Source organism: Lissotriton helveticus, chromosome 9, assembly GCF_964261635.1.
Source record: "Lissotriton helveticus chromosome 9, aLisHel1.1, whole genome shotgun sequence".
Taxonomy (NCBI): domain Eukaryota; kingdom Metazoa; phylum Chordata; class Amphibia; order Caudata; family Salamandridae; genus Lissotriton; species Lissotriton helveticus.
In genome coordinates this window covers 1,003,631,818-1,003,658,703 of record NC_136070.1, presented here as the reverse complement: position 1 = coordinate 1,003,658,703, position 26,886 = coordinate 1,003,631,818, and the positions used below count along the sequence as shown (strand labels likewise).

Sequence of the window (26,886 nt, the reverse complement as noted above, 5' to 3'; positions counted from 1 at the left end):
GTAATGCTGAATGATTCGAGGGACCCTCCGCCAGACCTGCATGCTCAAATGCTCATGTCATTCAGGCCAAGCCAGCAGTTCTCTGGCACATACTCATGCAAGTAGCTTGCAAAATGAGAGGTGCAAGGCTTTTCCTGCTCGCTTCTTGAAATGCCTCCATAGTTGAAGACTTTGGCGGGTGGATCGCTCGCGGTTTTCTGTGGACACATTTCGCCAAATAAAATATGTCTGGGAAAAATGTCCAAGAATGCAGGAAACACCTGCAAAAAATGTGCGCAAACGCTAAATTCTGCAACAATTTACTCTTCCTTGGATACATCTCAAAACAGAGGGTAATCCCCCATCCTGGGATTTACAAACCCACAGCATTTGCAAGATCAGCCCCTGCACCAAAGCTCAGATAGACAGGTATTGTGAAGGGATGTCTTGGGTTGAAATCTTGAAATGTATTTCTACCTGTTTCCACATTTTATGCTGTTTATGCTTTTTTATGTAGAGAAAGGCTTGCTGAGATCCAACCATAAGTAACTGCTACTTGCCTTATTGTCTCTAGCACCACTCCCTAAGCCCTGTTCTACAAATAGTGCATTTGGTCTTTATGGACAGAGAGAAAAGGAACTGATCTGGGAGAGGCCCTGGCATGGTTGCTACTTTCAAATGCATTATTCTTTTAAAATACCTCCGTATTTTACCATGCAAAGGAAGGCCTCCCAATATAGCAGACAATTAATCTATTACTAAAAGCACAAGAGTCATTTATGTGGGTATCTTCAACTTCTGATCAGGTCATGGATGTTGAATTATGATCATGTTGTTTTTGCATTTGTCACCCCGAGTGAGACGGGTATGCTCAGACGTGAGTCCTGTGCTCTCCATGCCACTGGAATCAAGCTATCCAGGCTGATGAGGGCTGAAAGCCCGAAACCGGTCCTTGGATGCTTGTTTCCAGTCCAGGGAGGACCTGACTTGGCAGTTCGGGCTGGACTGTTCCCATGGGGCACAGGGTCAAGACTGATTTGCATATGGCTGGGTCCAAACTGGAATGGCATGGTGAGCAAAAAACCTATGGATTTAGGCCCAGATCTCTGTACTGGGGTAAATGTATGACATTGTTCTGCATTCTGTCCACCACCTGTTGTTTTTGCAATGATCACCAGCGTCACCAGCACCTTGAATGCAAGATCCTCCTGTTCTACAGACTAGACTCTTGAACACAGCTCCCTTTCCCAGAGTATGTTCAGGGAGTGAGAGGTGCAAGGGCCATTGCAGAGTTTGATAGCACTAGGACAATACAGTGGGTGTCAGGCTCCACCATAAGTAGAGGAACAGCATAATGAAGGGGGCACCAATAATAAGTGAGACAATTACACCAGTGCCCCCCGTCTCGTCTGATCCTGCACTCCTAGAACACATCATGGGTGTCTCCAGGTGCATAACTCACAGAAGAGGGACTGGGGCTTTTTAAGGTCCAGCATACATGCCCTTGTAATCATTAATCCAAAAAGGTATGCAGTTCCTAAGAGCAAAAGGAGAGGATAGTATGACTGGGTGGTCTACAGTCCTAAGAGATTACAGAAGGAATGGGGAATTCCCCCTGTTGGAATTAAGGCCCTGACACACCTGGCAGGGTGTCATGCTTCAAAGGGCGAGCTCCTCGTCAGGTCGGCGCTGCAATACCTGATGGGCTCCCTATGAGGGGCTCTTTAGCGGAGATCTTTTATTCGAAAGTGCCTTTTGGTGCCGTGGGGGTGAGGGGCCTAGGTGTGTAGATAGGCGAAGTGCAGGCAAATGAACAGAGTGAGTATTAAAACAGGATATGGAAGTTCCAGAGAGAATTATTTTAATCAGCGAGACTTCCAACCTGATTAAAAACAGGGAGGCGCACTACTGAAATAATGTTTCAGGGATGGCGCACTGTAAAGTGGTCAACATGTTTCTTGCCTAAATAGTCCTCAGACCTAGGAGCAATTTGACAGGACCGGACTAAAAATGCTAACTACACCGTGGATGGTTGTCTGGTAAAGTGACCCTGATAAACCAAACCTAAAACCTGCAGTGTGGTACCTGAAATTGGATGACCAACCTACTAAAACAAAACATCATGTATTAGACATATAATTCATTGAAGCAGTTCAACACAAAACATGAGCAATTTACAAATGTCCCCTCGAAATGTGGCATGATGAAAACCCATTGTGATAAATCTTTACAAGTAATGTGACAGCCACATGAGTTAAAAACGAGCTTATAAATAACCGGCTCATGCATTAGGTCTGGTGGAACATCCACCGTGGTAGCAGAAAATGGAACGAACCCCGTTGGGGTTAGTAGCAATCGTCCTCGACTCACTTCAGTTAGGACACTCGGAATTACCTCGTGTCCTGAACGGAGTCGTGCAGAGACAGAATAAAACGGCTTCAAGTCAATAAGCAGCAATTGAGACGTGCGGGAAGCAAGGGACATTTAACACGGCAAGGGCCGCTGGGGCTGTAAGAATCGCAGTAATACTCATGCTTGCTCTGCGGCAAGTTCGACGGCAGACCAACCCACTCACTGCTGGGATCTGGAAGGTAGAGAACAGTTATGCCGATGCTCGTTTTCTACTCCTGAGTCCGGTGGAGGTGGGCAGAGGCACCTGGCATTCATAACTAGAGCGTCAGTAGGGACAACCCCTGGCGGTGGAAATGGCTGCCATCTTGGAGTGTGTAAAGAGGTAGAGTGTAATTTACTATTCCAACTCCAGTCCACTTGTCAGTAGGGAAGGTGTTGTGATAGTAAACTACACCATTTTTAATGTTAGCACGCCATCTAGCGCAAGTCGATGTAAAGACTTGCATTGTAATGGCATAGCGTTGTTACATGCGGTCGTTGAACCGACCGCGATGTAACAGCATTGCGGTGTACTGACCGCGTTGTTAAGGATGTTTCCCGAGGTTGAAGGACACACCCAGAAGTGGAAATGGCCGCCATTTTACAGTGTGGCATATCGCTATGAGGAAATGATTTAATGCCTGCCATCTTGGAATGTGTTCAAGACACAGTGAGGCTGCAATGTTTGAATGGGTACACCCAGAGGTGGAATAGGTCAACCTCGTAGGCAGTGTTGGGGCATAGAGTTGTTGGTCAATTATAATGATGATGACAAAGTCTGATGTGTTAATCATCCTGTGCTGCAGGATGTACAAAGTCCTGTGTGAAAACACATTACCCACCAGATTATGGTGATACGTGGTCGACCTGGTCAAGGTTTATGGGTGTCCAGCAAGTATGCCCATGTGTGTGAAAAAAATGAAGTCTAGGGAGTGGAAGTAGGGGATGACATGACAAGATAAAGTATCCTAGTCTCCAGGTTCACTCTTGCACTGATGATGCTAAAATCAATGTAATTTATTCACCATTTTGTGATCAGTGGCCACCACCATCTTCAGCAGTCATTTATTTATTTTTATTTTGGGGGATTTATAAAGTGCGACTCATACTCCAGTGGAGTCTTTTGGACAGCAGACTTAGTTGCGACGTCACTCTAACTTAGCTCATGAACAGCCATGTTTTGAATAGGTTTCTGAATTTTAACAGCATGGGGGCAGCTCTGAACAGTGGCATAGCTGGAGGTGGAGGGGGAGTGGGGGCACTGTTTATGAGTGTTCGCACGTGGCGGCACTTCACCCTTTCACGTCACCCCTACACTTCACTAGCACCCCACTCCCGCCCCGGCTCTTAACTGCATGCACTGGCTGGCAAGACTGCTAGCTCAGCTACGTCACTGAGCTCTGAACAGCGCGGTGGCATCTCCAGGGTCGGATTGGTAAGGCGGGCACTCAGGCAAAGGTCGAGGGGCTGGTATCTGAGTTCCAGCTGTGGGCTGCTTTTTTGGGCAGCCTGGGGTGGGGCGATTTGGGAGTGTCTGTGTTTTTTGGATGCCTCCAGCGGCCTAATGGGTGCCTGAGTTGCCTTTCTGGAGGCAGATGGGCGTCCATTACCACCCTTTTATCAACGGGCAGAGGTGTCACTCACTTTCTCTTGCTGGGCCGGCCCATTAACCCCTTGCGTGCTGATGACGGCCCCCGTCCGTCATGCATCACAGTGCTCATGTGCTGATGACGTCTGGGGGCCGTCATGAACCCGCCCACTCTTCGAAACGGCCGCACAGGCTCAGAATCGCGGCCACGCCCAAGGGGTTAATGTATGTATATTGAGCGGGGGCAGGAGGCCTGAGAAGAAATTGCCTCACTTGCTTTTAGGTTTCACCTATGTGATATAATCCGTGCATTTTTAAAATCTAAGTAAAGTTAAGAAAACATGCCTCTGTCAGAGATCCCCCCCTTCTTTTTTATAAAACTTTACTGAAGCAGTGAGGAAAGGCAATATGCAAATGTGGGCCACTTTTTTTAGTTTTAGTGTGACCGGGCCGATTTTTAACCCCAATCCAACCCTGGGAATCAATGAGGTGGTCGGCTGCCATGAGAACTAGTCACTGAGATGGCGTCGGCTAGCAATGGCCGCTCTTCCCCAGCCTCTTAACTAAATGGCAGAGAATCTTGACCGTTCCCTTTCTAAGGGATACACTATGCTCTTGGTCGCTATGAACTGTCAAATGTGGCCATAACTGTGAAATTTCAATCCTTTCTTGAGGCAGCGCCCCACTTACTAATCGGATCAATCACAACATTGATCCTTGCGCTGGTCGCGGCTGGGCTGAGTCTGGAGGCGAATTTATCTGATGCAGCATTTACATTCAGCTTTATAAATCAGTAAACACATATTAATCTCTTTGTTAAACATCTCGTTTTTAGATTATTGTTATTTGTCAAATTAGAAACGGCAATTAACCAGCTTTATGATTTTTATTCTCGTTGTTTCTGCAAAATGCGAAAATGTTGTAAATGAATGCCATGTAGTAATTTTTGCTCCTTGGTGCACTTTAAAATTCAGGAATCTGAAGCATCTCTAAAAAGAATTTATTGAAACCCAACTCTTGTACTTTCTAAATCTTGGCCTGGGTGAATAGCATAGCAAGCATGTGGAATGTTTTTAATTAACTGAACGTCCTTGAAAATATTTGTATCAATTTTCTTCGGGTCTTTCTGTTATAAGCTGTGTGTGTTTGATGAGTGATCGCTTTACAACTTCAATAAATATTGTCAAAGTTATTTTACTTTAGAAAGTTAAGTTTGCAGCAATCTAAGCTGCTGTCACCTAGGCCGGATATGGCTTTCCCTCTGGTTCCCCTTGATCTTATCCTTCCTACCCCTCTTGTCAGGAGTCAGGCAGCATCTAGAAAAGAAAGCAACAAGCTTTGTCAAATCCAACGTCTGGCTTTTTGTTTGAGGACGTTTGGTAATGGTTGGGTGACTTGGTGTGTGTTGCCCCAAGCTGTCCTCGAAAGGAAATTCCATAATATGGCAACATATTGGCCTACAACAAAATGGAAGCTGGGAGTAGGGCCCCTTTGCTGAAAAGACAGCATTAGAAGAAGTAAGCTCAAGGAAGAGTGTTATGAGAAGATGGCGACTGTACATTTGACGCACCCACGGGAGGGGCCCAACATCAGGGTCACAACAGGTTTGGTTCAGTTACTTTACAGACCTCAAGAAGGTTTGATCTTTACGCCTGGCTTTGAATTCACAACCTCTAAACAAATCGATCATTCAAAGGAAGGTTTTTAATTGTGCTCAATGGCGCATGTCAAAGCATCCACAACGCAAGAGTTTTTTGTGATTCACTTTCGGAAACAGAATACTATTAAGATGCTTTTAAGTGCCTTGCGTCTGTGGGTGTGATTGGTTGTCACTTGATGCTACATGATAAACAGATGACCCTTGTAGCAGGGATGATACTATAATTATTTATACTCAACAGCGATACCAGATGCAGCTTATCACCACAGAAACCACCAGCTGATCCCCAGGTATTCAACCACTGGTTCCAACAGAAAGTAGTATCAGTTACTGCAGGCATTCTAACACCAAGTCGCACTTAATGCACTATATGTTCAGTTTCTGCAGACGATAAATATAGGTGCAACAAAACAAGCTTTTGCAAAAGCAGTAGATTTGGCATTCACACTTTAGTGCTGACAAATCCTTAAATAACGCATGCAACAGTGCAAAACAAATAAAGGTTGAATTGTGTATGGAATACATGGATGAGACAAAGGATTAAATGTTTGATCAGAGCCTCATGCATTCCAATGGAAGGATGTTATGTTATGTTAATTTAATTTATAATGTGCATGAATCACCCCGGGAGGGGTATCTCGGCGCCACACGGCACAAAACCAAATATTCAGACTCTTAGGCCAGAAAAAGCAATGTTTAAGATATTTTCTGAATTTGAAGTGGTCAGCTCATGATGGATGTGGAATGGGATATATTCCAAAGCAAGGGGGCTAAATAAGAGAAGGATCTGCATCCTGAAAAAGATTTTTATGATCCGTGGTAGTGTCAGTAAGACTTTATCACTTGATCTTAAAGGATTGCCTGAATGATAATGGATGAGTTTAGAGGAAAGGTAACTCAGACCTTTTCTGTGCAGGAACCTATTGGTCAGACAACAAACCTTGAAGGTGATTCTTTACCGAATTGACAACCAGTGAAGTGCATGCAAAAGAGGGGCAGAGGCTCTCCTGGCTAGACGATTGTTGAAGAGACGTGTCTCCGTGTTTTGCAATACTTGCTGTTTTCTTAAGGCAGTCTCATTTATGGAAGCCAATAATCAATCAATCAATCAATCAGGGGTTTGTTAAGTGCAGCTACTCACCCGCAAAGGTCGCGACTGCGGCGTTCTGGATGTTCTTGAGTTTGCTGGTGAGGTTCTTGTTGATCCCGGCATAGAGTGCATTGCCGAAGTCCATTCTGCTGCTGATGAGGACGTGGGTGATGGTTTTCCTGTGTTCGAGGGGTATCCAGTTGAAAGTTTTACGTAGGAGACGGAGGGTGTGGAAACAGGAAGTGGTGACGGCGTTGATCTGGCAGTCCATTTTGAGTTCCAGGATGATGCCGAGGTTGCGTGCGTGATCCGCGAGTGGCGGAGGATTCCCGAGGGCTGGGGGCCACCGGTTGTCATTCCAGGCATCGGGATGTGGGCCTATCACGAGTACTTCGGTTTTCTCTTGTGTTCAGTTGTAGGCAGCTGTTCTTCATCCACCTGGCGACTGCTTCCATTCCTTCTTGAAAGTTGTGTTTCGAGATGTTGGGTTCGTTGGATAGCGAAAGGATGAGTACGATACGATTGGCATTGTAATAATCCAGGCGGCTCATGACCAATGCTAGGGCTAGGGTTTTCCATGCTGAATATGAAAGGAGGGGGAAAACTCTCCGTAGCAGATGTATCATATGAAAGCAGGTGCTAGTGGTTGTAGCAACTTGTTCTTTCATAGTGAGAGCTTGGTTAAGGTGGAAACCTACATTTTTTACAATCAATTTAGGAGTAGCAGCAATTCCAAGTTCAGATGCCCCCCAGTCGGGTGACGGAAACTGTTATGCCTTGCCAAACAACATAAGTTCAGTTTTGTTCGCATTTAGCTGGAGACAGTTCTCTCATCCAGATCCCAATGGCTATCATACCTGCTGAGAAACAAGCTTTAGCATTGTTCAGCTCTTGTCGAGGGTGAAGATTAGTTGCGTATCATCAGCATATGACAGTTGTTGGAATCTATACTGTTTAACAAGGTTGGCAAGGGAGGGCACGTAGATGTTAAAAAAGTGTAGAGCTCAGGCGGGAGCCCAGTGGCACCCCTTTATCAAGTTTCTGGGTGTACGATTTGAATGCTCCTATATTGATTGTCTGGGTTCAATTAGTTAGAAAGTGTTTGTACCGTAATAGGGCAGTTCCATGAATTCTTAACTGCTGCAGTCTTTGCAGCAATATATAATGGGAAATAGTATCAAAATCTGTGGAGAGGTCCAACAGCCCAAGTAATGACAAATTGGTTATGTCTAAGTAGAATCTGATTACATCTGTCACTAAGACCAGAGTTGTCTCAGTACTGTGCATGGGTCTAAAACCCGACTAAGAGTCCGATTAGGATGTTGTTAGGAAACTGTCCTGAACTAATCGGTTCCGGACTTGTTTCCTACTGAATCAGGTCCTGCTAGTCCGGACAACTGATTACGATGCTTCCCAACATCGTTCGATCGGACTTGCATTGATTTCAATGGGAGCCTATGTTCTGAATGGGAACACAGGCTCCCATTGTAAAAAGGGGTGGTTGGGTAAAACCTTGCACCCTGGGGGGGCACCTCATGGTGCCTGCCACCTTGTGCATGGTTGGGAAAAGGGGTCCCTTGGGTACCACCACGGGCCACATTCGGATGCCTCCAACTGAAGAGGGGCCCCCAACGGCCAATTCCGAAAGCTGTTTCATGTCAGACCAACTGAGTCGGAACGGCTTTCCGAATCGGTCCTCGGCATAGCACTTCTGGAAACTGTGCCCCTTGAGCTGAACGATTCAGCTCCGAAAGACTTGGACTGACCAAATGCCTTTCTGAACCGATTCAGACTGCATGTACAGTTTCCGGACATCTTAATCGGTCGTTGGGAAAACTGTATGATTTGTTAGGATACAAGGGTTCCAAATCTGATTCGGCAATACCGAATCCCATTCGGAGCCCTTCCTAACGATATCGTAATCGGGCCCTAAGAAGGGTTCCAAAGCTTATTTCTTTTCAGATATTCCATAAGTTTTAAATTGATTTGACCTTCCAACAGCTTACCCAATAGAGGGAGGAGAGAAATGGATCGATAATTGGTGAAATCCATAGGGGACAAATTGGTCTTTTTTTAATAGGAGTGTCCCACATTGCTGCTTTCCAAGCAGAATGGAATTTCCCAGTAGACATGGATAGATTAAATAGTGTGCAAATCAATGGCTGGGGCTAGTTGAGAGGACAGTGAGGCTGTGATGTGAGGGGGAAATGTCCAGAGGAGACCCTGACTTAGCAGTTGTCAACACTTTTTGGATTGAGTTGAACAAGAGTAGCTTAAAATTGCCAAAGACAGGACTATTGGTAGTGAGCAAGGAACAAAGATTGAATTGCTAATTGTCTTGCCTAGTTGGTATTGGGAAGTTCTGATAGATTTTATTGATTTTTTTTCAACAAAATGATTCGCAAGAGAGTCACAAAGAGCTTGCGACGCAACAATCTATTTAGAACAGGCTTGAGACTTTAGAAAGGAATTAAGAACTTTGAAGAGCTTCTTGGAAGAGTTACTAGCCAGATTAATATGGAGGGAGATGTGTGCCTTACAGACTTTTTTTATATTGCGGTAGTACTTTGTTAAGGCTATTTTGTATACCTCTTTGTCAACAAGGTTTACTAAAATGACGCTATTGTCTCTCAGGCATTTTGAGCATACATCCAAACAGCCTACAGAAAGAGTGTAGGACTAAAATACTCCTGGTGGCTGATCCAGGGTGTGATTTCCAATGCCTGAAGCAAATGGAAGAAGGTTCCTGAAACAAAGAGGTTGCTTGTGTTGTAAATAGTGAACATAAAATGACCAGACAGCAACATATTGCAAAGCAGATACTTTTGGCAAAGGCCAGTTTTCTGCCATCGATATTGGTACAGGGAGCATTCAGTTGCCTGAGGACTTCCAACATGGTAGGCATGGAGCCCAATGGAGAGTCTGATTCTTCATGTGGTGATGTCTTAAAGATACTATGTTCTGGTCCTGTTCTCAGTTATGTGGCTATGTCTTATTCCTTGAGCCATATGATTGTAATCCCTCATGAATGAGGCTGAAGTACTTTACTTAAACCTTAGAGCCCACCGTTGTGGGTTCTACCGACCATTAAAGGTCCGCTCCAGCGTTAAAGGCAGAGGCAAGGGCCTTTGACAAGGGAGCAGGCCTTTAATGGCAGGTAGAGCCCGCTCCAGAGGGCTCTAAGGCTATTAGAACATTCCGCCCTTAGAGAGGAGAATGATTTAATTTGTAAAACAAAGGCCTCAAAGAGCCCAAGGGGGTCAAAATCCCCTTGGGATCCGTGAGGCCTTTGTTAAACATTGGAATGTGGATGTTCCAGGCTTCTACCGGCCATTAGAAGCCTGGCGCACTCTATTGTTTTAAATGAAGTGCTTAACATTCCAATGTTCTAATATAGTTTATGCTTCTTCTAGGTCAATGGAAAGACTTATTGTCTGAAGGATGGATATATGTTTGCAGCATTTCTTCTGGATTGGTGCTGTTAGGCTCGGTTATTGCCAACTATTTGTTTTTTTCAATGTATAGAGCAGTATTGAAGAACTTATTTGAAATGAAGTACCTGAAAAGGCCTCCATTCCAAGCAAAGTGTCTTTGTTAAGTAAGGTTGATCAGTGCATTTGTGCGGTGGAAATAATAGTGATAATGGTGATATTGATGTTTTAGACTCCAGTGTGTCTATCCATTGCATTAATGGTTGCAGAAATACTGCAGTTACCTGTAAATAGGTTGATGGTATGCTCATAGTTGTTATAGATAGTGCTTATATTTGTTTTTAGTTTGTGCCTCAAGATCATGTGGGAAAGAGTATTATGGATGTCTGATGGGACGTTGTTCCAGAGGTGAGGTACTACGCTGCAAATTTCCTGTTGCCTCTGCTGTTGCTTTGGTTCTTAGTTTGGTTCTTAGAATCCCTTCTATGGATCAGATATGACTGGATGGTTAAAACTGATTTATCTTGTTGAGACATATTTGGGGGTAGATTCATCCAGGTATGTGTCAGGCAGAAGACCATGAATTCTCCATTAAGAGTCAATGTCACTTTTTGACTGGTGTCTTTTTAGCCTGATGACAGACTTCAAACTGCATTGTGGGCCTTTTATAGGGTCTTGATCTGGAATGCTGGTTAGTCAGCACATAATGCATAGCTTTACTTGAAGCAGACGTTAACAGGGGTCCTATTGTGCATGACAGTATCACACATCTAGGCTCTATTGGATATATGTCCAGAGTTCTGTTGAATGTGTGCTGTAGGATGATTTTTGTAGCATATGATAGGGAGAAGTCTATTGAGAGCACAGTGATAGCCAACTGTAAAGCTTATCCACACTGCGTTGAAAGGTGTTCTGTTTAATGGGTCCTGTTCAATGTTTTTTGGATGGTATATACTCATGAAAGGTACTGTTCTGGGTCACATCATTGTGGCCACCTCTCCTCAAAGCGTGTGGATGTCCAGTTCCACCTATCCACCCTTTGTGGGAGGCAGGATTTACATTACTTTTCTATGTGGAAGTTGGAGCCCTTTTCTGCTTGAATATGGAAGTTGAAGGTCACCTCATGTCACTTAGAGTGGACACCTGGGCAATCCTTCCACCTGAGCATGTGGAGCTTTCGAGATAGAGAAACAAATGGTGGAGAACATGAGGATTAGGAGTGTGTCTAACCTCTCACACTTCAGAGATTGAGGATGGAAGACATGATGGGATTTTAATCACCCTTCAACTAGGTGTGCAATAAGATCAAAGAGGGATTGGTCCATGGCTAACCCCTCAGTCAGCAAGCTAGACCTATGCTTGGTAAGGAACCATCCTCCCCTGGGACGGGACCTTTAGTATAAAAGTAGTTCACACCAGATGTTCATGCTTTTCTTCTCTCCTTTGCAGGATTACCTGGGATGTATCATAGATACCGGCCACCTGCCCCTGGAACCCGAGCAAGTCAGCACCTTGTTCTGCAACATCGAAGACATTTACGAGTTCAACAGGTAAGCTGTACTTGAGAAGAGCCCCTTTGCCGTACGTCAGATAATCTGAACATGCGCGATCACATATTGGCCCTAATATTCCTCAGCATTATTTGCCAAAGTGTGATACATTTATCTGCAAACATTCCCTTATGTCTATCCTGTGTCCCAGATATTCCTAAATCTTCATGGTTAGGATGTTTTCCAGTGTCAATTAGTTTTCGGGTAGTGTGTTTCTTATAAACATGTCATCTAATGCTCGAACAAGGACCTGAGAGTTTAAAAAAAAGAGAAAAATGCACAAAACAACGTAACAGCCAATACTCAGATGTATCTTTTCTCTGGTGACTGGCCCAAGAAGGGCCATTGAGGGGTTCTGTGAAAATCAGCAAAGCAATGGAATGGCGCTTACCTACTTTTTTTGGCATAAGCGTAGGAATTTCAATTTCAAGGTGTTTAAATGTTTGAACACACCATTTAGGTTTTTCCCAGGATAGAACAGCAACTTTTTCGAGAATGGCAGCAGCAATAAATAAAAGTCCAAAATCATGTTAGTCTCAAAGAGCATGTGATCATGAAACAGGCAAATGTGACATGTGAATTGAGGGAATTTGAAGTGCGTTATTTAGCCCTGAAGAAGTCGCATCTGCTAATTGGGATGAAACGCGTTGGCTGTATCTTTCATCCTGTTGCGAACAGGAAATAAAGGATATTGTTAAAAAATATACTGAGTGTTCCGGACTGGTGACACTTCGGAACAAGGTTCCTGAATCTTATGAATGAGTCATATTAATTTGTTACTTAATATGTGGTGTGCCCTCACTATTGGTCTCGTTTGATTTATGAGTAGCTGATCTTGTGCATATCAACATGGAAAGGCTACTTGAAGTTCTGGAGAAGTCTCAAGAGCTACCCTCTCATCCTACTCACCTCCGTCCTGGATACTTTGAACTATGCTTCACTTCTCAGTCTGGCCAGTAGCATAAGACAATATCCACTATACAGCCCGTTCAAAGTTGGTGCCTCCATTTGCTGATCCATTGGAAGGATTTACCATCACACTTACAGCGCCACTTGGAGAATTGCATTAACATTAGAGGAGTGCAGATTCTGGTGTTAGCCTCACAAATTATTCGTGTGGCTGTAGCCTTCCCACTTCAACACACTGAAGCGGAAGCTAGCTGAAAGAGGTGCTTTATAAGTACAATATGTAAATAGGTGAGATTTTGTAAGAGAAAACATATGGGTAAGCATTGTGGGTGCCTTCCAATTAATCTGTACAATGTATAGCTGCCACACCATCGACGGTCCAAATTGCATGCAAAAGCTAGGATACATAGCACCTATCTATTGTGCTGCAGCCAGTAAATAATTTCCCACTTACTATATCTCCTATTTGAAAAAGAAAGTTGTTTTTATTTTTTCGGGTTGTTTTCCTTAAAGATGTGTTTGGGGCTCGTGGGGTGAGGCAAAAAAAATAAGAAAACCTAGGTGCCTCTTTGTAGAGAAAATGCCCTTAACTGTACTGCTGAGGGGCCTGGGCGGGTTTTCTGAAAAAGTACCTTTGAAATATTTACTCTAAATAGATTCCAGTGGCGTAGAGACGAGAGAGTAGGAAGAAAGTGATACATTCAAAGGCGAGACAAAGAGTCCTTGGTGGGTGGACATCACGCTTTGTCTGAGTTCCTGGCTCGCTTCCCAAACTGTAAACAAAGATTCTCGTCGCGCGCTCTGGTCTCCAGAAAGGGCGGTGTAAAAGTTGCGGGCCCTGGGCCCACCACCGGCTGTTTATCTCCCCTCTGATCTAAGGAGGAACTTGGAATCAGAGCTGGCGGGGCCTCATCGGAAATCATTCCAGGCATTAAAGAGCCGTTAAGCGCTCCTGCTCGAGCTGTCTATAGGGATCTATCTGTGTCCCTTAACAGTGACAGGCGTGCACGTACCCACCCGTGCGTGCTCGCGTGCAGCTGCGCCAACGCCACGCCACCTCGTGCTGGAAGGATTCTCATTCTTGACGTCATCGGGGCTCTTAGGTTTAACATTATAACTCTGCCATTGCTGGCAGCCGGCGCTATTGTGCTAGGGTCCAATATTAGTGGATGCACCAAAGCCTAATTTGACCTACAATTCCTACAGATGCCCGTGACGATAGGAGATGTGATTATTATTTTTTTACGCCTCTATTCTCCATTGATTGTGAGGCAGTTGTACTGGCAATCCACTACAAGTGCCAGAGGCACAACCATGGCACAAGTCCTAAAAAAAGAAGTGGGGTGACTAGCCTAGTTTAGGCAGTATACTAGTGACATCCCGGTGCGTGACATCAAAGCGTGCAACATCACAGCGCATGAAATCACGGCGCATGACATCATGGAGAAAGACATCACACATAGTATCACAGGAATTGACATAGAAAGAGCCATCACAAGCCATAACTGTACAGGAAGTGGCATCAAAAGAAGTGACATCAGATCTAAAGTCTTCACATATATGTTTAGCAGGTCTATCGTGTACCTTTGAGTTTATTGTGAGGATAATAGCACAGTGAGCTATGGAAGATGATATATAACACATCCTGTACATTCATTTACAAACTTATATAATTTACTATACATGTAATATGCACCTGTTGATGTAAAGCGCTCTGACGCTGGCATTGGAATGAGTAGGGCTATACAAGAAAAAATAGTGGTACTCAAATTATTTCAACTCCACCTCAGGGGAAGTAAGCTCTATATAAATGCAATTTGCTTTGTGCAAATATTGCGAAAGACCAACACATTTGATATTCTTACAGTGCATGCATATCTCCTAAACAGGGACTGAACAACTTGAAGAGCTGCCTCTCTTGAGCATGTGTAATGTGCAAACAAGGTGTGAGCCTTTGTTTCCTCTCCGCTTCATTTGCATCAGGTGTGAGGATCCTGACTGCTCCCAGCCAAGAGACTCGTCAAAAGGAGGCCTGATGACCCCTCAAATTCGGCCATTGTTACGGGCCCAGCAGTTTGTTATGGGCCCAGCAGGAGTCTTAAATAAGAAAGCCCCGTCCCGCCTGCACATTGTTGCTTGTTGCAGATGGAAAGCAGACAATGTGCAAGCGCTGCTGAAAGTATCCCAGTGTTTGGAAATTACACTGGGACGAATTCAGCACATTATTCAGTGGAGCACAAATTCTTGGCAGGGCGGACGACGTTCATCCTGTGAAAAAAGTGGGTGGACACCGTCCACCTGCGTGCACCCCCGGCTTGTGCCCTGGGCGCAACTAGAGCCAAATTTCAGGGGGTGGGGCTAATAAACATTTTGGGGGAGGGGCTAATTCTTCCAGCAATAGGCAGAGTGGAGATGCAGGGAAGCTAAGAAGGGGTGAAAAAACAACAAAGCCTCCTTAACAAGTAAATGGTCTTTTAAAGACCTGTGAAGTACTCGGGTGCGGCTGCAATAAGACGGACACCAGACCAGCTAGTGTACAGCAGCTCAAAAACTGTCTGTGTGTGTGCCCGGGAAGCTGTCTCAGCCCCGGCTGAAGCCCTTTGAGCCCTGTGGGCGTTGCGCGTCTGGCCAGTGCCATAGCAGACACCTTATTCCTTCCTCCCAGAGGGCCCCAATCTGAAGGTAGGTGCTGTTGGGATGCACAAACTAAACGTGCATCAGTTCTGTGACTAATATAGGGCCATTTTATGGCCAGTATTGGGATTTAATGTTTGTTGTATATGACACCATGAGTGTCCTATTTCACCCAGAATCTTGCAAAACCTTCGATAGAATAGAATAACAGTGTCTTTTGAGGCCTCTGAAGGCAAGGTAAAGATGGGCATTCTTGGATCTGACGTATTTGGTTCTTATAAAATGCATCATCTTCTTCCGCTCTAAGCCCTTCCAAGCTCCTGCTTAAAAATACTTCTTCGAAATGTTATTTAATTGCTTACCCATTAACCAGTAAGCAAATAAGCACCCCCAAAGAGGTTTAATGTGCATTAAATGCTGAACACAATAGCTGATCCTACAAGTAGGCACGTTGTACAACGTTTAAGTGATTAATGTGAAATTCACCCTGTGAATGCCCCAGCAAAGGTTAATCGCTTATATTATGTTTTGTATTAAGCCTCCTTCTTACCTGTGTTTACACTGAGACGTGTCAAGTACTTCATATCTGTCTGCTTGCAGCTAAGGGACAGAAAGCAGATAAGTCTAATGCTCCTTAAGTCATTATGCTTGGTCGCACTGTTTTCACAATCAATAGCGTGCTACTCGCAGAACAGTGCTTCAACACCGCATCAGGGGTAGCAAGCGCTATTTAAATGCAAACCCTTCCCTCTCTCTATTATCCTTTTCAATCCAAATAACAGACTAACATGTCCACTGCTCAAATTAATGTCATATTTCCCTTGACAAATTCGCCACCACTCCTTTTTTGGCTCACCTAAAAGTGCTTCATCAACTCATCAGGGGTAGCAAGTGCTATATAAATGTAAACCTTTCCCTTTTCTATCCCTCCACTATCATTCACATTCCACATAACAGACTAACATAGCACCACTCAAATTAATTTCATATTTCACTATACTAATTCACCACTAATCGTAATGGGTTCCGGAGTAGCGTGCTACTCGCTGAAAAAGCGCTTTGACACCTCTTCAGGGGTAGTAAGTGCTATATAAATGCAATTACAATGCCATACAATAACCAGTAAGGGAACTCTTACGTTTAAACAATAACAAGTTTATTGACTTGCCTCCCCAGCATGAGGCCATTATATTAGATAATGGATGGGAAGTGTGAGAGGATGCCGTATTGGAAATTCTCTTTTGCTTTATAGGGCAACAGTTTGGTAATATGTTTTATTTTTACATATTTAGGTGGTTGATTCTGTTGTGAGAACCAATTTGTTTCTTTTAGGTAAAGAATGTTTAGGGTTTATTGCTCAATATCATTTTGCAATCAAGTCTTTAAATAGTCCAATATTTCTTAAATATGGCCTGACTTTGGGAGAAAAAAATACAAGAATCTAAGTTCTGTACAGATAAAATATCCATTTCCATTTTTAGGTCTGTCGTTAGCCAACACCTTTTAATTTTACTAAAACTTCAGATATAGAATCTTAGTTAAAGGTGCTGTCAGCCGGCCCTATTCATCCATTAGTCTTCTGTTGTATCATTCAAATTTTCGAACAAATACAGCATAAAGCATGGGGCAATTGGTCCCCCACTTCAGTCATTGCCTAACTTCACTGCAAGTGATGACAGTCTGCCCTTTTAACTAGGAGCACATCTGCACTTAAAGGGGTTCCTTTAAGTGACAGAGACTACTACAACACTGTTTGCTTTTTGAGCCCAAAAAAAGTGACTTTTAGACAATGCTTTTTTAAATTGATGAGCTTCCCCAACAAAACAATTTGCATGTACCAGAACAAAATGAGCATTGGCAAAGCCAAACGGCTGGCGGTCCACATCAGACCAGACTTATTGGCTTTACCAGTACTTATTGTAATATGCTACCAGGTGTTAATGCAGCCTTGCACTGGGGTCATTTGTTTACTAAACCTCTGATAAAATCTGATGGCCCAATCTGAAGTTATATCGTTGTAGCCAATATCCCACTTCCCTGGCCCTTGTTTTACATCTTTATAAACTCTTGGCTAGTGGATTTTATTAACTGGGTGGTATTGCTAGTTTTGTAGAGCCTTCCCAATTGTACTAGCGATGACTTAAGTTCTTTTTTGGTTGGTCTGATTGCATCATTTCTATAGTGCTTCACAGTCCTGGTGAGGTTGGAAAGTGCTCCGTTTTGTGTCTAATTCCTGTATGCCACCTTGAGTATGTGGTTGAAGGGCTGCTATTAGTTGTTTAGCCCATATGGCACATGTTAAATGAAGTATGTCTGGGTTTAGCAACTTGGTGGTACGCTGTGCATAATGTTGCGACACAGAAGCATGTGGTATGGTGGAGAGTGTAAGAATATACACCATTGCACATACAAGAACTTACCAACTTTAGGAGGAACAGTATCAAAACTAGAGCCTTCCACTGCCGTGTAGCACCTGGGCATAAAAGGACACATGGTGACTACTTAGTAGCATAAAAACAGACGCATCGGGCCTGGGTTGAACCACCAAGGTAGTGCTCTTTGTGACTGAGTGCCTGCCACAGAAGATCCTACTAAACGATTACAGGTGTAATGTATGGAGTCCACCAAATAGAGACAAATCACCCACCCAACTGTAGCTTTATAAATCACTACAAGATTAGTATATGGAGTCCAACCGGAACTGCAGGCGACCCATCCATTATATGTTATGTTATGTTAAGTCTGCTTCTATAGCGCATGGCTACCCCAGCAACGGGGCGTCCCAGCGCTTGTGAACATATCAGAGGGCAGGACAGCACAGCAGCGGAGGGTAGTTAAATAGAGGAAAACAGCCAGGTTTTAATCTGTTTACGAAATAGCATATGGTCAGAAGTAGACCGTGCTCCTAGGGGGATAGAATTCCAGAGCTTCGGGGCCAGATACCTGAAGGAGCGGCCACCAGCTCTACTCCTCCAGATCTTAATTGTACGGGCAAGGAATAGATCCGCCGAACGGAGGGCACGTGTGGGTCCGTAGAGGGAGCAAAATTCCTGCAGAATCTGGGGGCCAACATCATACAGAATTTTGTGGGTTAAACATAGAGTTTTGAACTGGATGCAGTTATAGCACCTCAAGAGTAGAGTCCACACAGGAGTAACAGGGGACCCACCCACCTGGAGGTACCATGATTTAAAGAAGAGGATGTGACTATCATATTAGCAGTGGATGATCTGCAGTTTATAAAAGCACTATTTAAGTGAGGACCAGCTAGTGAGTTTTCCAATTGGGTAACTATAGCAGCGGGTCTCTTGCTGAATTGGATAGATCTGGGGATGGGAGCACAAACAGAATTGTTGTCATCAACACAGAAACCCTGGGATTTTAACCACTTGCGTGCTGATGACGGCCCCCGTCCGTCATGCATCACAGTGCTTGTGTGCTGATGACGGCTGGGGGCCGTCATGAACCCACCCACTTTTCGAAACAGCCGCACAGGCGCAGAATCGCGGCCGCGCCCAAGGGATTAATGTGGTAGCCTCTCTAGGAGTGATGTCAGCAGTCTTTAGGTTTAAAGCCAGAATATGTGATAGCAGAGTCAGGTTCTGGCGTTAATAGAATAAATTCAGACTTTAAAGCAGTGATTCTCATAGTATAGGCCCAGGGGCCACTTGCGGCCCTCTTGACCTTTACATGCACCCCCCCTGGTCGTTGGCTGGCCTCAGCACTCACATTAAAAAGATGTTAAATAAACAGGTAAAGCATTTACTTTGAGTTAGTGAAGGGAGTAGCTGGGGTGTCCTTCCCCACTTTACTTTAGAAACACCTTAATTTTTAAAGACATCTTGCAACAAAAGTGTAAAAGCTATGTGAAGTAAGTGACAGTTGTCATGTGCGCCCTTTGGGTGGCCTGGGTTCCTATTGTACATGAACAACATTATAGTTTAGCAAATCAAACACAAGAGAAGGTGTTGTCCACAGGCACGGCAGGCACAGGTAACAGCGGTGGGGAGGGCCAGGGGCTGGGCCAAGGGGGGCATAGTGGACAGACGACAGGGGAGGGCAAGTACAATTAAAATATAAATAAAATCACGAAGCTTGCGCTTGCCGCATCGCCATCCCGGCGATGCGGCGAGCGCAAGGTGATTTAAATTTTTTTTTATTGCACTTTCCCTATCCCGTTGTCTGTCCACTCCCCCCTCTACCACCGCTCACCCCGCCGTCCCATCGCTGTTACCTGTTTCGGATGCACCTGTTTGTCCAGGGCACATTATGAAGTATTTCAAGGTCCCCTTCTATGTGATAATGAAGAAATGGATGGAAAGTGAAACAAAACAAATGCCTAGGATCAAACAATTTGGTAAAGTGGGAAAGCTGGGCTTAATTCCAGGGTTTCTGGTTTCACATTGTACAGTTCAGCCACTAGATGAATATGCTTCACTTCCCCTATACTCATCTTACCCCGTCCTGCCCCCTGCCTCCTCCATAACCTCCCCCCTCCTGCCTTTTCATGAATACCACCCTGCTAGCATCAATGCAGCCAAGTTCTTTAGAAAATTCCCTTAAGGGTTCTAAAGGCAAATTAAAAATGTTTGGGAGCCATGATAAAAACGTATTCTGCTTTCTCATATCGTGTTTTTATCTGTCTTGCTATGTTTGGGATTCACTCAAAAAGATGATGTCATTTCATCTTTTTTTGGAAGACTACACTAGAAATTGGTGGCTCCGAGGACCTATTTATGTTGGAGCCTCACTAATTCCTAGCTCAACATTTCCTTATGAAGAAGCGTATTGTGCAGATTTTCCATGCGCAGTTTCAATGAAAACACACATTGTACAAGGCACCAGGCAGGACAGTTTAAAATTGACTTTAAAAACAGACACTCACAACTGGGCTGTACAGAGCCTGCCAAGCTACCTTGAAGGCCACTCCGTCTATATACCAAGCCTTTTAACGCTGGATGCATTAGACTGGATGTTAACATGAATTATTGCTAAATACTTTATTACCTGGAGAAACGATTTTAACGAGGGTCTACACTTTACATTCACAGATGTGCGCAAAAGACCAGAAAGTCTATAACAGGAAAATATTGTTTTCCTGAGTATGAAATCCACTCTCGTCTTACAGTAGATTTCTATAGCGCGAACTCGACCTCAAGGTATTAGAGCACTTTACACGAGCACCAGTTGCATAACATACCAACACATTCATTTTGTTAGGCACAGGGATGTTAAGTTTAGCCTGAAAGATAGCAGACAGATGTTTCAACAGGAAAATTAGTGATGAACCCTCTTGTGATGACTTTGACTGGCATTGGCAGTGCTTAATTTGTAAATAAATAAGTGCCAGGGCCCTTGTCAGGAGGCCTCTGCTGCTTCCGCTACCTGTTGCCCTTACCAGCTCTGACAGTGACAGTACCAACACAACAACCTACCATCATACACCTAAACGTGCAACATTTTAACTATCCAGGCCCCCAAAGCTATAAGAATGGCTTGGGCGGCATGTATTAGTAATATTTAATGTATTTTGAACTAATAACTGTTACGGTGCTGATCTTTAAATTAGACAGCAGTACCATCAGGTGGCAGCCTGGTATAAGTGCCGGTGTTGACAATTACGTTTCGGTGCCGAGCACCGGAAACCACTGGCTCAAATTAAGCGGTGTAATAAGCAGACTGATGTTCAGTATTTCAGTGATAATCTCTGTAAAAGAACAAATAATTCAGTATTAACAGCACGTACATTTCACAATGGTGAAGCCACTCCTAAAGTTTCTTCTGTTTTTTATTTTTACAAGTGTTATTTTTTGTATTGAAAACAATCATACACTAATCATTCATGCAAGAGGTAGAGCCTGCAGCATAAATAGTCATATGCATGAAACATCGGCTATGAATGTGAATCGCAGTCTCGTGGCAGCTGACGTTTAACACCAGTGCCAATTTCCACATGTAGCCATCACCTGAAAAAAGCCCTGCATCTGTCATTGACCATAAATTCAAGGGCATTGCCACATTCTACCCTGTGGACCTGATCTTTGAGGAGTGTATTTGACTCTGCCAGACAGGTTGTTGGCGAAGGTTGACAGCACTAGTTGAGCAATAGTTGTGTAAAGGAAGACACATAATGAGACTGCTGCAGAGATCTATGTTCAACCTAGAGGCAGGGCCACTGGAATTATGTGATTGTGCAGCAGTGGCAATTTCCGCATAGTTTAGCATTACCGCATTTGCCACATAGTCCACCATCTGCTGCATAATCTGTAGATTTCAACGACTATTTTTCTAGCACAAATGGTTAAAAAGTTACGAAAAACGCAGCAACACTTGTTGCCACGCACTGGAAGGCCTTTTGCAAAGGTTGACTGGTCACCTTTCTGTTGCTTATTGCTATATCTGGGAATTAAACTGGTACTAATGAGGTGCACTCAATTCCCAGACAGTGTTAACAAGTTAAACATGTACAAAGTAATGGAGTAATACAATTATAAAATGTGCTGCATTATGCCACATAACTTGCCTTTTCTTGCCACATAATTTACTCAACCCGGTCACATAATTTGGCCCTCTCCTGATGCATAATTCTACTGGCCCTTCCTAAAGGTCAAAGATTTCGCAGCAGGCCAAATCAGACTTTCATCCTGAGAGTACCTCTGAATTGAAAAATTGAGAGGTCTGGTGTAAACCGCAGGTTATCATTATCCCTGTAAAATGCGTCTTTCAGAGGGAGATTAAATGAGTACCATTTTTGGCATTATTAACAGCAATTAAACGACGAATCAGTTTTCCATAAATATTTTGAGCCTCAATCCTTTAAATGTATTTGTGGCCCATTGGCCACTGTCGGTTTGTTTAGCCTGCCTCTGATGAGATGCGTGGGCAACACCCAAATTATATTCCGATTTGATGATACTTCAGACCAAACTCTGCCCAACTAGTTCTAATATATCTTTTAACTGCAGATAATTGATTTAATTTAACTGCAGATAATTGAATAATGTCCAGCGGTTTGAAACTGACGGTGGACAAAAGTTAAGTCTAGGGCATCAGCAGTGATCCATCGTTAGGACTCACTAATCCATCATGGGAGCATGTTGCACCCTGATGTACCAGGATATCTTCTTGTGAGATTTCAGACAGAGCACAAAAACTTAAAAAGAGAAAAAACTGAAAGCAAACTGAAAAGAGAAACATATAGACCACAATTCAGCTGTGCTTGTAATCTTAGGACAAAACCAAAGGGGATGATGGACGGAGTGTTGAACATTGCAAGCACTCACCCCCAGTCAACTGATCTGGGTTTAATCCATCATCATTCTTTAGCTCACTCCGCCACCCCAGTTCAGACATGGCCATATGCAAATCAGTCTGACCCTGTGCCTCATGGGAACAGTCCAACCCGAACTGCCAAGCCAAGTCTTCCCTGGACCGGAAACAAGCATCCTCGCCCTAAGTGTGTCAGGTAGGCCCAGACGTCGGTTCTGGGCTCACTGGGCCACTGGAATCAAGCTATCCTGGCTGAAGAGGGGTGAAACACCGAATCCGGTCATAGGATGCTTGTTTCTGGTCCAGGGAGGACCTGGCTTGACAGTTCAGGCTGGACTGTTCCCATGAGGCACAGAGTCGAGACTGATTTACATATGGCCAGGTCTAAACTGGGGTGGCATGGTGAGCAAAAGAATGATGGATTTAACCCAGATCTCTTGACTGGGGATGAATGTTTTGTTTTGGTCTGCATTCTGTCCATCAATTGTGTGTCTTTTGCTTTCTCGCCCTAAGTGCGCCAGGTATGCCCAGATGTGGGTCCTGGGCTCACTGTGCCACTGGAATCAAGCTATCCTGACTGAAGAGGGGTGAAACCCCGAAACCGATCCTAGGATGCTTGTTTCCGGTCCAGGGAGGACCTGGCTTGGCAGTTCGTGCTGGACTGTTCCCATGAGGCACATGGTCAAGACTTATTTGCATATGGCCAGGTCTAAACTGGGGTGACATGGAGAGCAAAAGAATGATGGATTTAACCCAGATCTCTTGACTGGGGGTAAATGTTTTGATTTGTTCTGCATTTCGTCCATCAATTGTGTGTATTTTGCTGTAATCTTAAGGCGTCATCATCAAACTCATATGACCCCCTCATCTGTTTAATCTCATTGGCTTCCAATAGCTCATTAGAATTGTTAAAGCAGAGTACTGTCGCTTTGTATTCTGCACATTGCGGTGTAATGATTCCACAGAAATTCTGTAGAGACAACCTAAAGAGCAGTACTACTTAAGTAACATTCTGAATTTGTGAAATGTTGTGCATTATTCTTATGGTAATGCTGGAGTTTTGGCACTTTGCTGTGCAATATCCGTTGCCCAAAGCTGTGGATTTGGCACTCTTTTGTGCGCTATCTTTTTGGTAATGCTTGGGATTTGTCACCGAGTTGTGCACTATCCTTCGTGTAATGCATGGATTTGGCAATTTGCTGTGCAATATACCATCATGTAATACTGTGGATTTGGCACTTTAGTGTGCAATATTCCATGGGATAATGCTGTGGATTGTCACTTTATTATGTAATATACCTCGGATAATGCTGGGGATTGTCACTTTATTATGCGATATACCTCGAATAATGCTGGGGATTGTCACTTTATTATGCAATATACCTCGGATAATGCTGGGGATTGTCACTTTATTATGCAATACCCCTGGATAATGCTAGAGATTGTCACTTTATTATGCAATATGCCCTAATAATGCTGGGGATTGTCACTTTATTATGCAATATCCCGGATAATATTGGGGATTGTCACTTTATTATGCAATATACCTTGGATAATGCTGGGGATTGTCACTTTATTATGCAATACCCCTGGATAATGCTGGGGATTGCCACTTTATTATGCAATGTCCCCTAATAATGCTGGGGATTGTCACTTTATTATGCAATATCCCCGGATAATATTGGGGAATGTCACTATATTATGCAATATCCCCGGATAATGCTGGGGATTGTCACTTTATTATGCAATATACCCAGATAATGCTGGGAATTGTCACTTTATTATGCAATACCCCCGGTTGATGCTGGGAATTGTCACTTTATTATGCAATACCCCCGGGTAATGCTGGGGATTGTCACTTTATTATGCAATATCCCCGGATAATGCTGAGGATTGTCCCTTTATTATGCAATATCCCCGGATAATACTGGGGATTGTCATTTTATAATTGCAATATCCCCGGTTAATGTTGGGGATTGTCACTTCATTGTGCAATATCTCTTGTGCAATAGTGTGGGTTTGGCAATTGGTTGTGCAATATTCCGCATTTAAGGCTGAGGATTTGGCACTTTCGTGTGCTGTATTCTTCAGGTAATGCTGTGGATTTGGCACTTTATTGTGTAATATCGCTCCGGTGATACTGTGTATTTGGCACTTGTTTTTGGCAAATGCCTATGCATTTGGGACTTTGTTGTACAATATCCATTTGGTAATGGTATGGATTCGGCACTTCATTGTGCATTATCCCTTGGGTTATGTAGTGGATTTGGCACTTTGGTTTTGGATAATGCTGTGGATTTGGCACTTTGTTGTGCAATATTCCTCTGGTAATGCTGTGGATTTTAATTCTCTTGCTTTTTGAGCCTCTTGCATCAATGCTATATTTGTGGGACATTATTGTGCTGAATTTCTCTGGAAATGCTTGAGATTTGTGACAGGGTTGCACAATATTTCACATTTTGCTTAAGCTATATGAAGATTGGGTTGTTGCTATTGTTTTGCAATGCTATGGTGCCAAAGCCAGATTTAGCATAAGTGTGCATTGTGCACTTTGCTAATGACATATCTGTCATCTGACCTATGTTTACATTCCGACGTGCTCCAGTCTTCTTTACCTCTGTAAATATTGTGACAATATTTGCATATATGGTAAAACATTCTAGTATTGTTCATGCCTGCAAGGTATAACACTCTGAACGTAGGTTGGTTTTACTTTACACTGAAGTAAACAACAAATGAATACCAATAAATGCATTTGTAATACTCTGAGTTTGAAACACTAGTGCAGAATTAATTTGCTGACTTGGTGATTTTTGTAGGTTATATGCAGGGGCACTGACATTATGAGTTTCTGCAGCCACAGCTTTTTCCCACACAATTCTGGATTTGCTGAATTTGCCACATAATCCCTCTTCTGATGCATATTCTGAAGATTTTAACAACAAAACTTTTGTTTCTAGGTCAAACAGATGAAAAGTTACTAAAACATATCGACATGTGTTAGCTCGCAGTGCAAGGCCAGCCTCAATGGTTAACAGGCCGTTCAGTTGCCTATATCTGATGTGAAATCTTTGGCCAGACAGCGTTACCATTTATAATAATTCCAAAATTATGAAGTACTACAATCAAAAATTGTGCCGCATTATGCCACATAGTTTGTATTTTCTAGCCACATTATTTAGTCAATCCTGCCACATAATTTGTCACTCTCCTGCCGCATAATTCCAGTGGCCCTGATTATATATATATTCAAGGCCGAAGGGTTTAGCACAATATATAGTTCAGTATTCAGGTGGTAATGTCATATCGCTAGCAACCTGGGCGCTGGTAGGAAGACACAGTTTTGACAACAACATATGGTTGCATTCCAGGGCATGTGTTAAACATAGGGCAACGTCCCCTTCTCCGGAGCACACCAAACAATGGTGCCAGATGTAAAAAGAAAGTGCACATAAAAAAAATGCAACAGAACCACCTGACCTATGACCTCTTGAACCGAGTACATCTGGAAGACTTCACCGTCTCTGTGTTTACTTTGTCCTTTCCCACGTCCATGAATTTTAGCACAATTACCCAGAGTGCATTGGGAGAAGTTAAACATTGCAGCGCCCCTAGCTAATTGGGACATCGTTAGCACTGAACCCTGGGCTGTATTCGTCGATTTATTGTCGCGTTCGCTACCCCTGGGTGACCCTCTAAGGATGGTCGGTTAAGTAGCTGCTCCGTTTCTTCTGCAGGGTTCTTCAGGCAGTTGGTGGAACCGTAACCTATGAGAAGCAAGCTTTGAAGGTGTGCCGCAGTTTTCACCTCAAATCTGTTAAATTATAGTTTGTAGTCTCGAGCCGCAGCACGTGCCTTGCTCTTCTCTTCAGAAAAGCAAACTTGAGGTAGCAGAATGGGAGAGGGCAAATAAATAGTCCTGGGAGTAGTGGGCGGAGGAGAGGGCAGGGAACGGCATATGTTTCACCATCGAAAGGCCAGGGGGGATTTAAGCAGAAGCAGAGCTGCGAGAGGCCATGCGCCAGGCCCACTTGGAGCGACGCAGACGTGAATGTACCATTGAACAGGCTGTCGAAGGCCTTTGCCTGGCGCATAGCAGCCGAGGTTTCAGATTGCGTATGTTTGACAGTTTCATAGTTTCAGTGTACTTATGAGTGACATTCAACAACTGAGTGACACTTTTTCTCGCGAGCAATATCAAGCAATGTAGTCCAGGGGATTATATATATATATATATATATCTCAACAAGGAGCTCTTGCGCTCTCGGAGGGCACACACAACATTCCTCCCATCCGGTTATATTGGCCTATTGACAGCTCTGTTACCCTTTCTCCTGTAAGCATTTCCATGACCCGACGCATTTCGAGGCCACTACGCCTCTTCT

The 26,886-nt window shown here is 43.8% G+C and overlaps 1 protein-coding gene across 1 annotated transcript in view; it reads left to right on the top strand.

The window, feature by feature from the left end:
• PLEKHG2 (pleckstrin homology and RhoGEF domain containing G2) overlaps nt 1–26,886 on the top strand; it is a 458,610-nt gene that overhangs the window by 272,794 nt on the left and 158,930 nt on the right. The window contains exon 4 of the mRNA XM_078661322.1: nt 11,589–11,689. Within this exon, the coding sequence (XP_078517448.1) occupies nt 11,589–11,689 (101 nt within the window). The remainder of the gene's footprint in view (nt 1–11,588; nt 11,690–26,886) is intronic.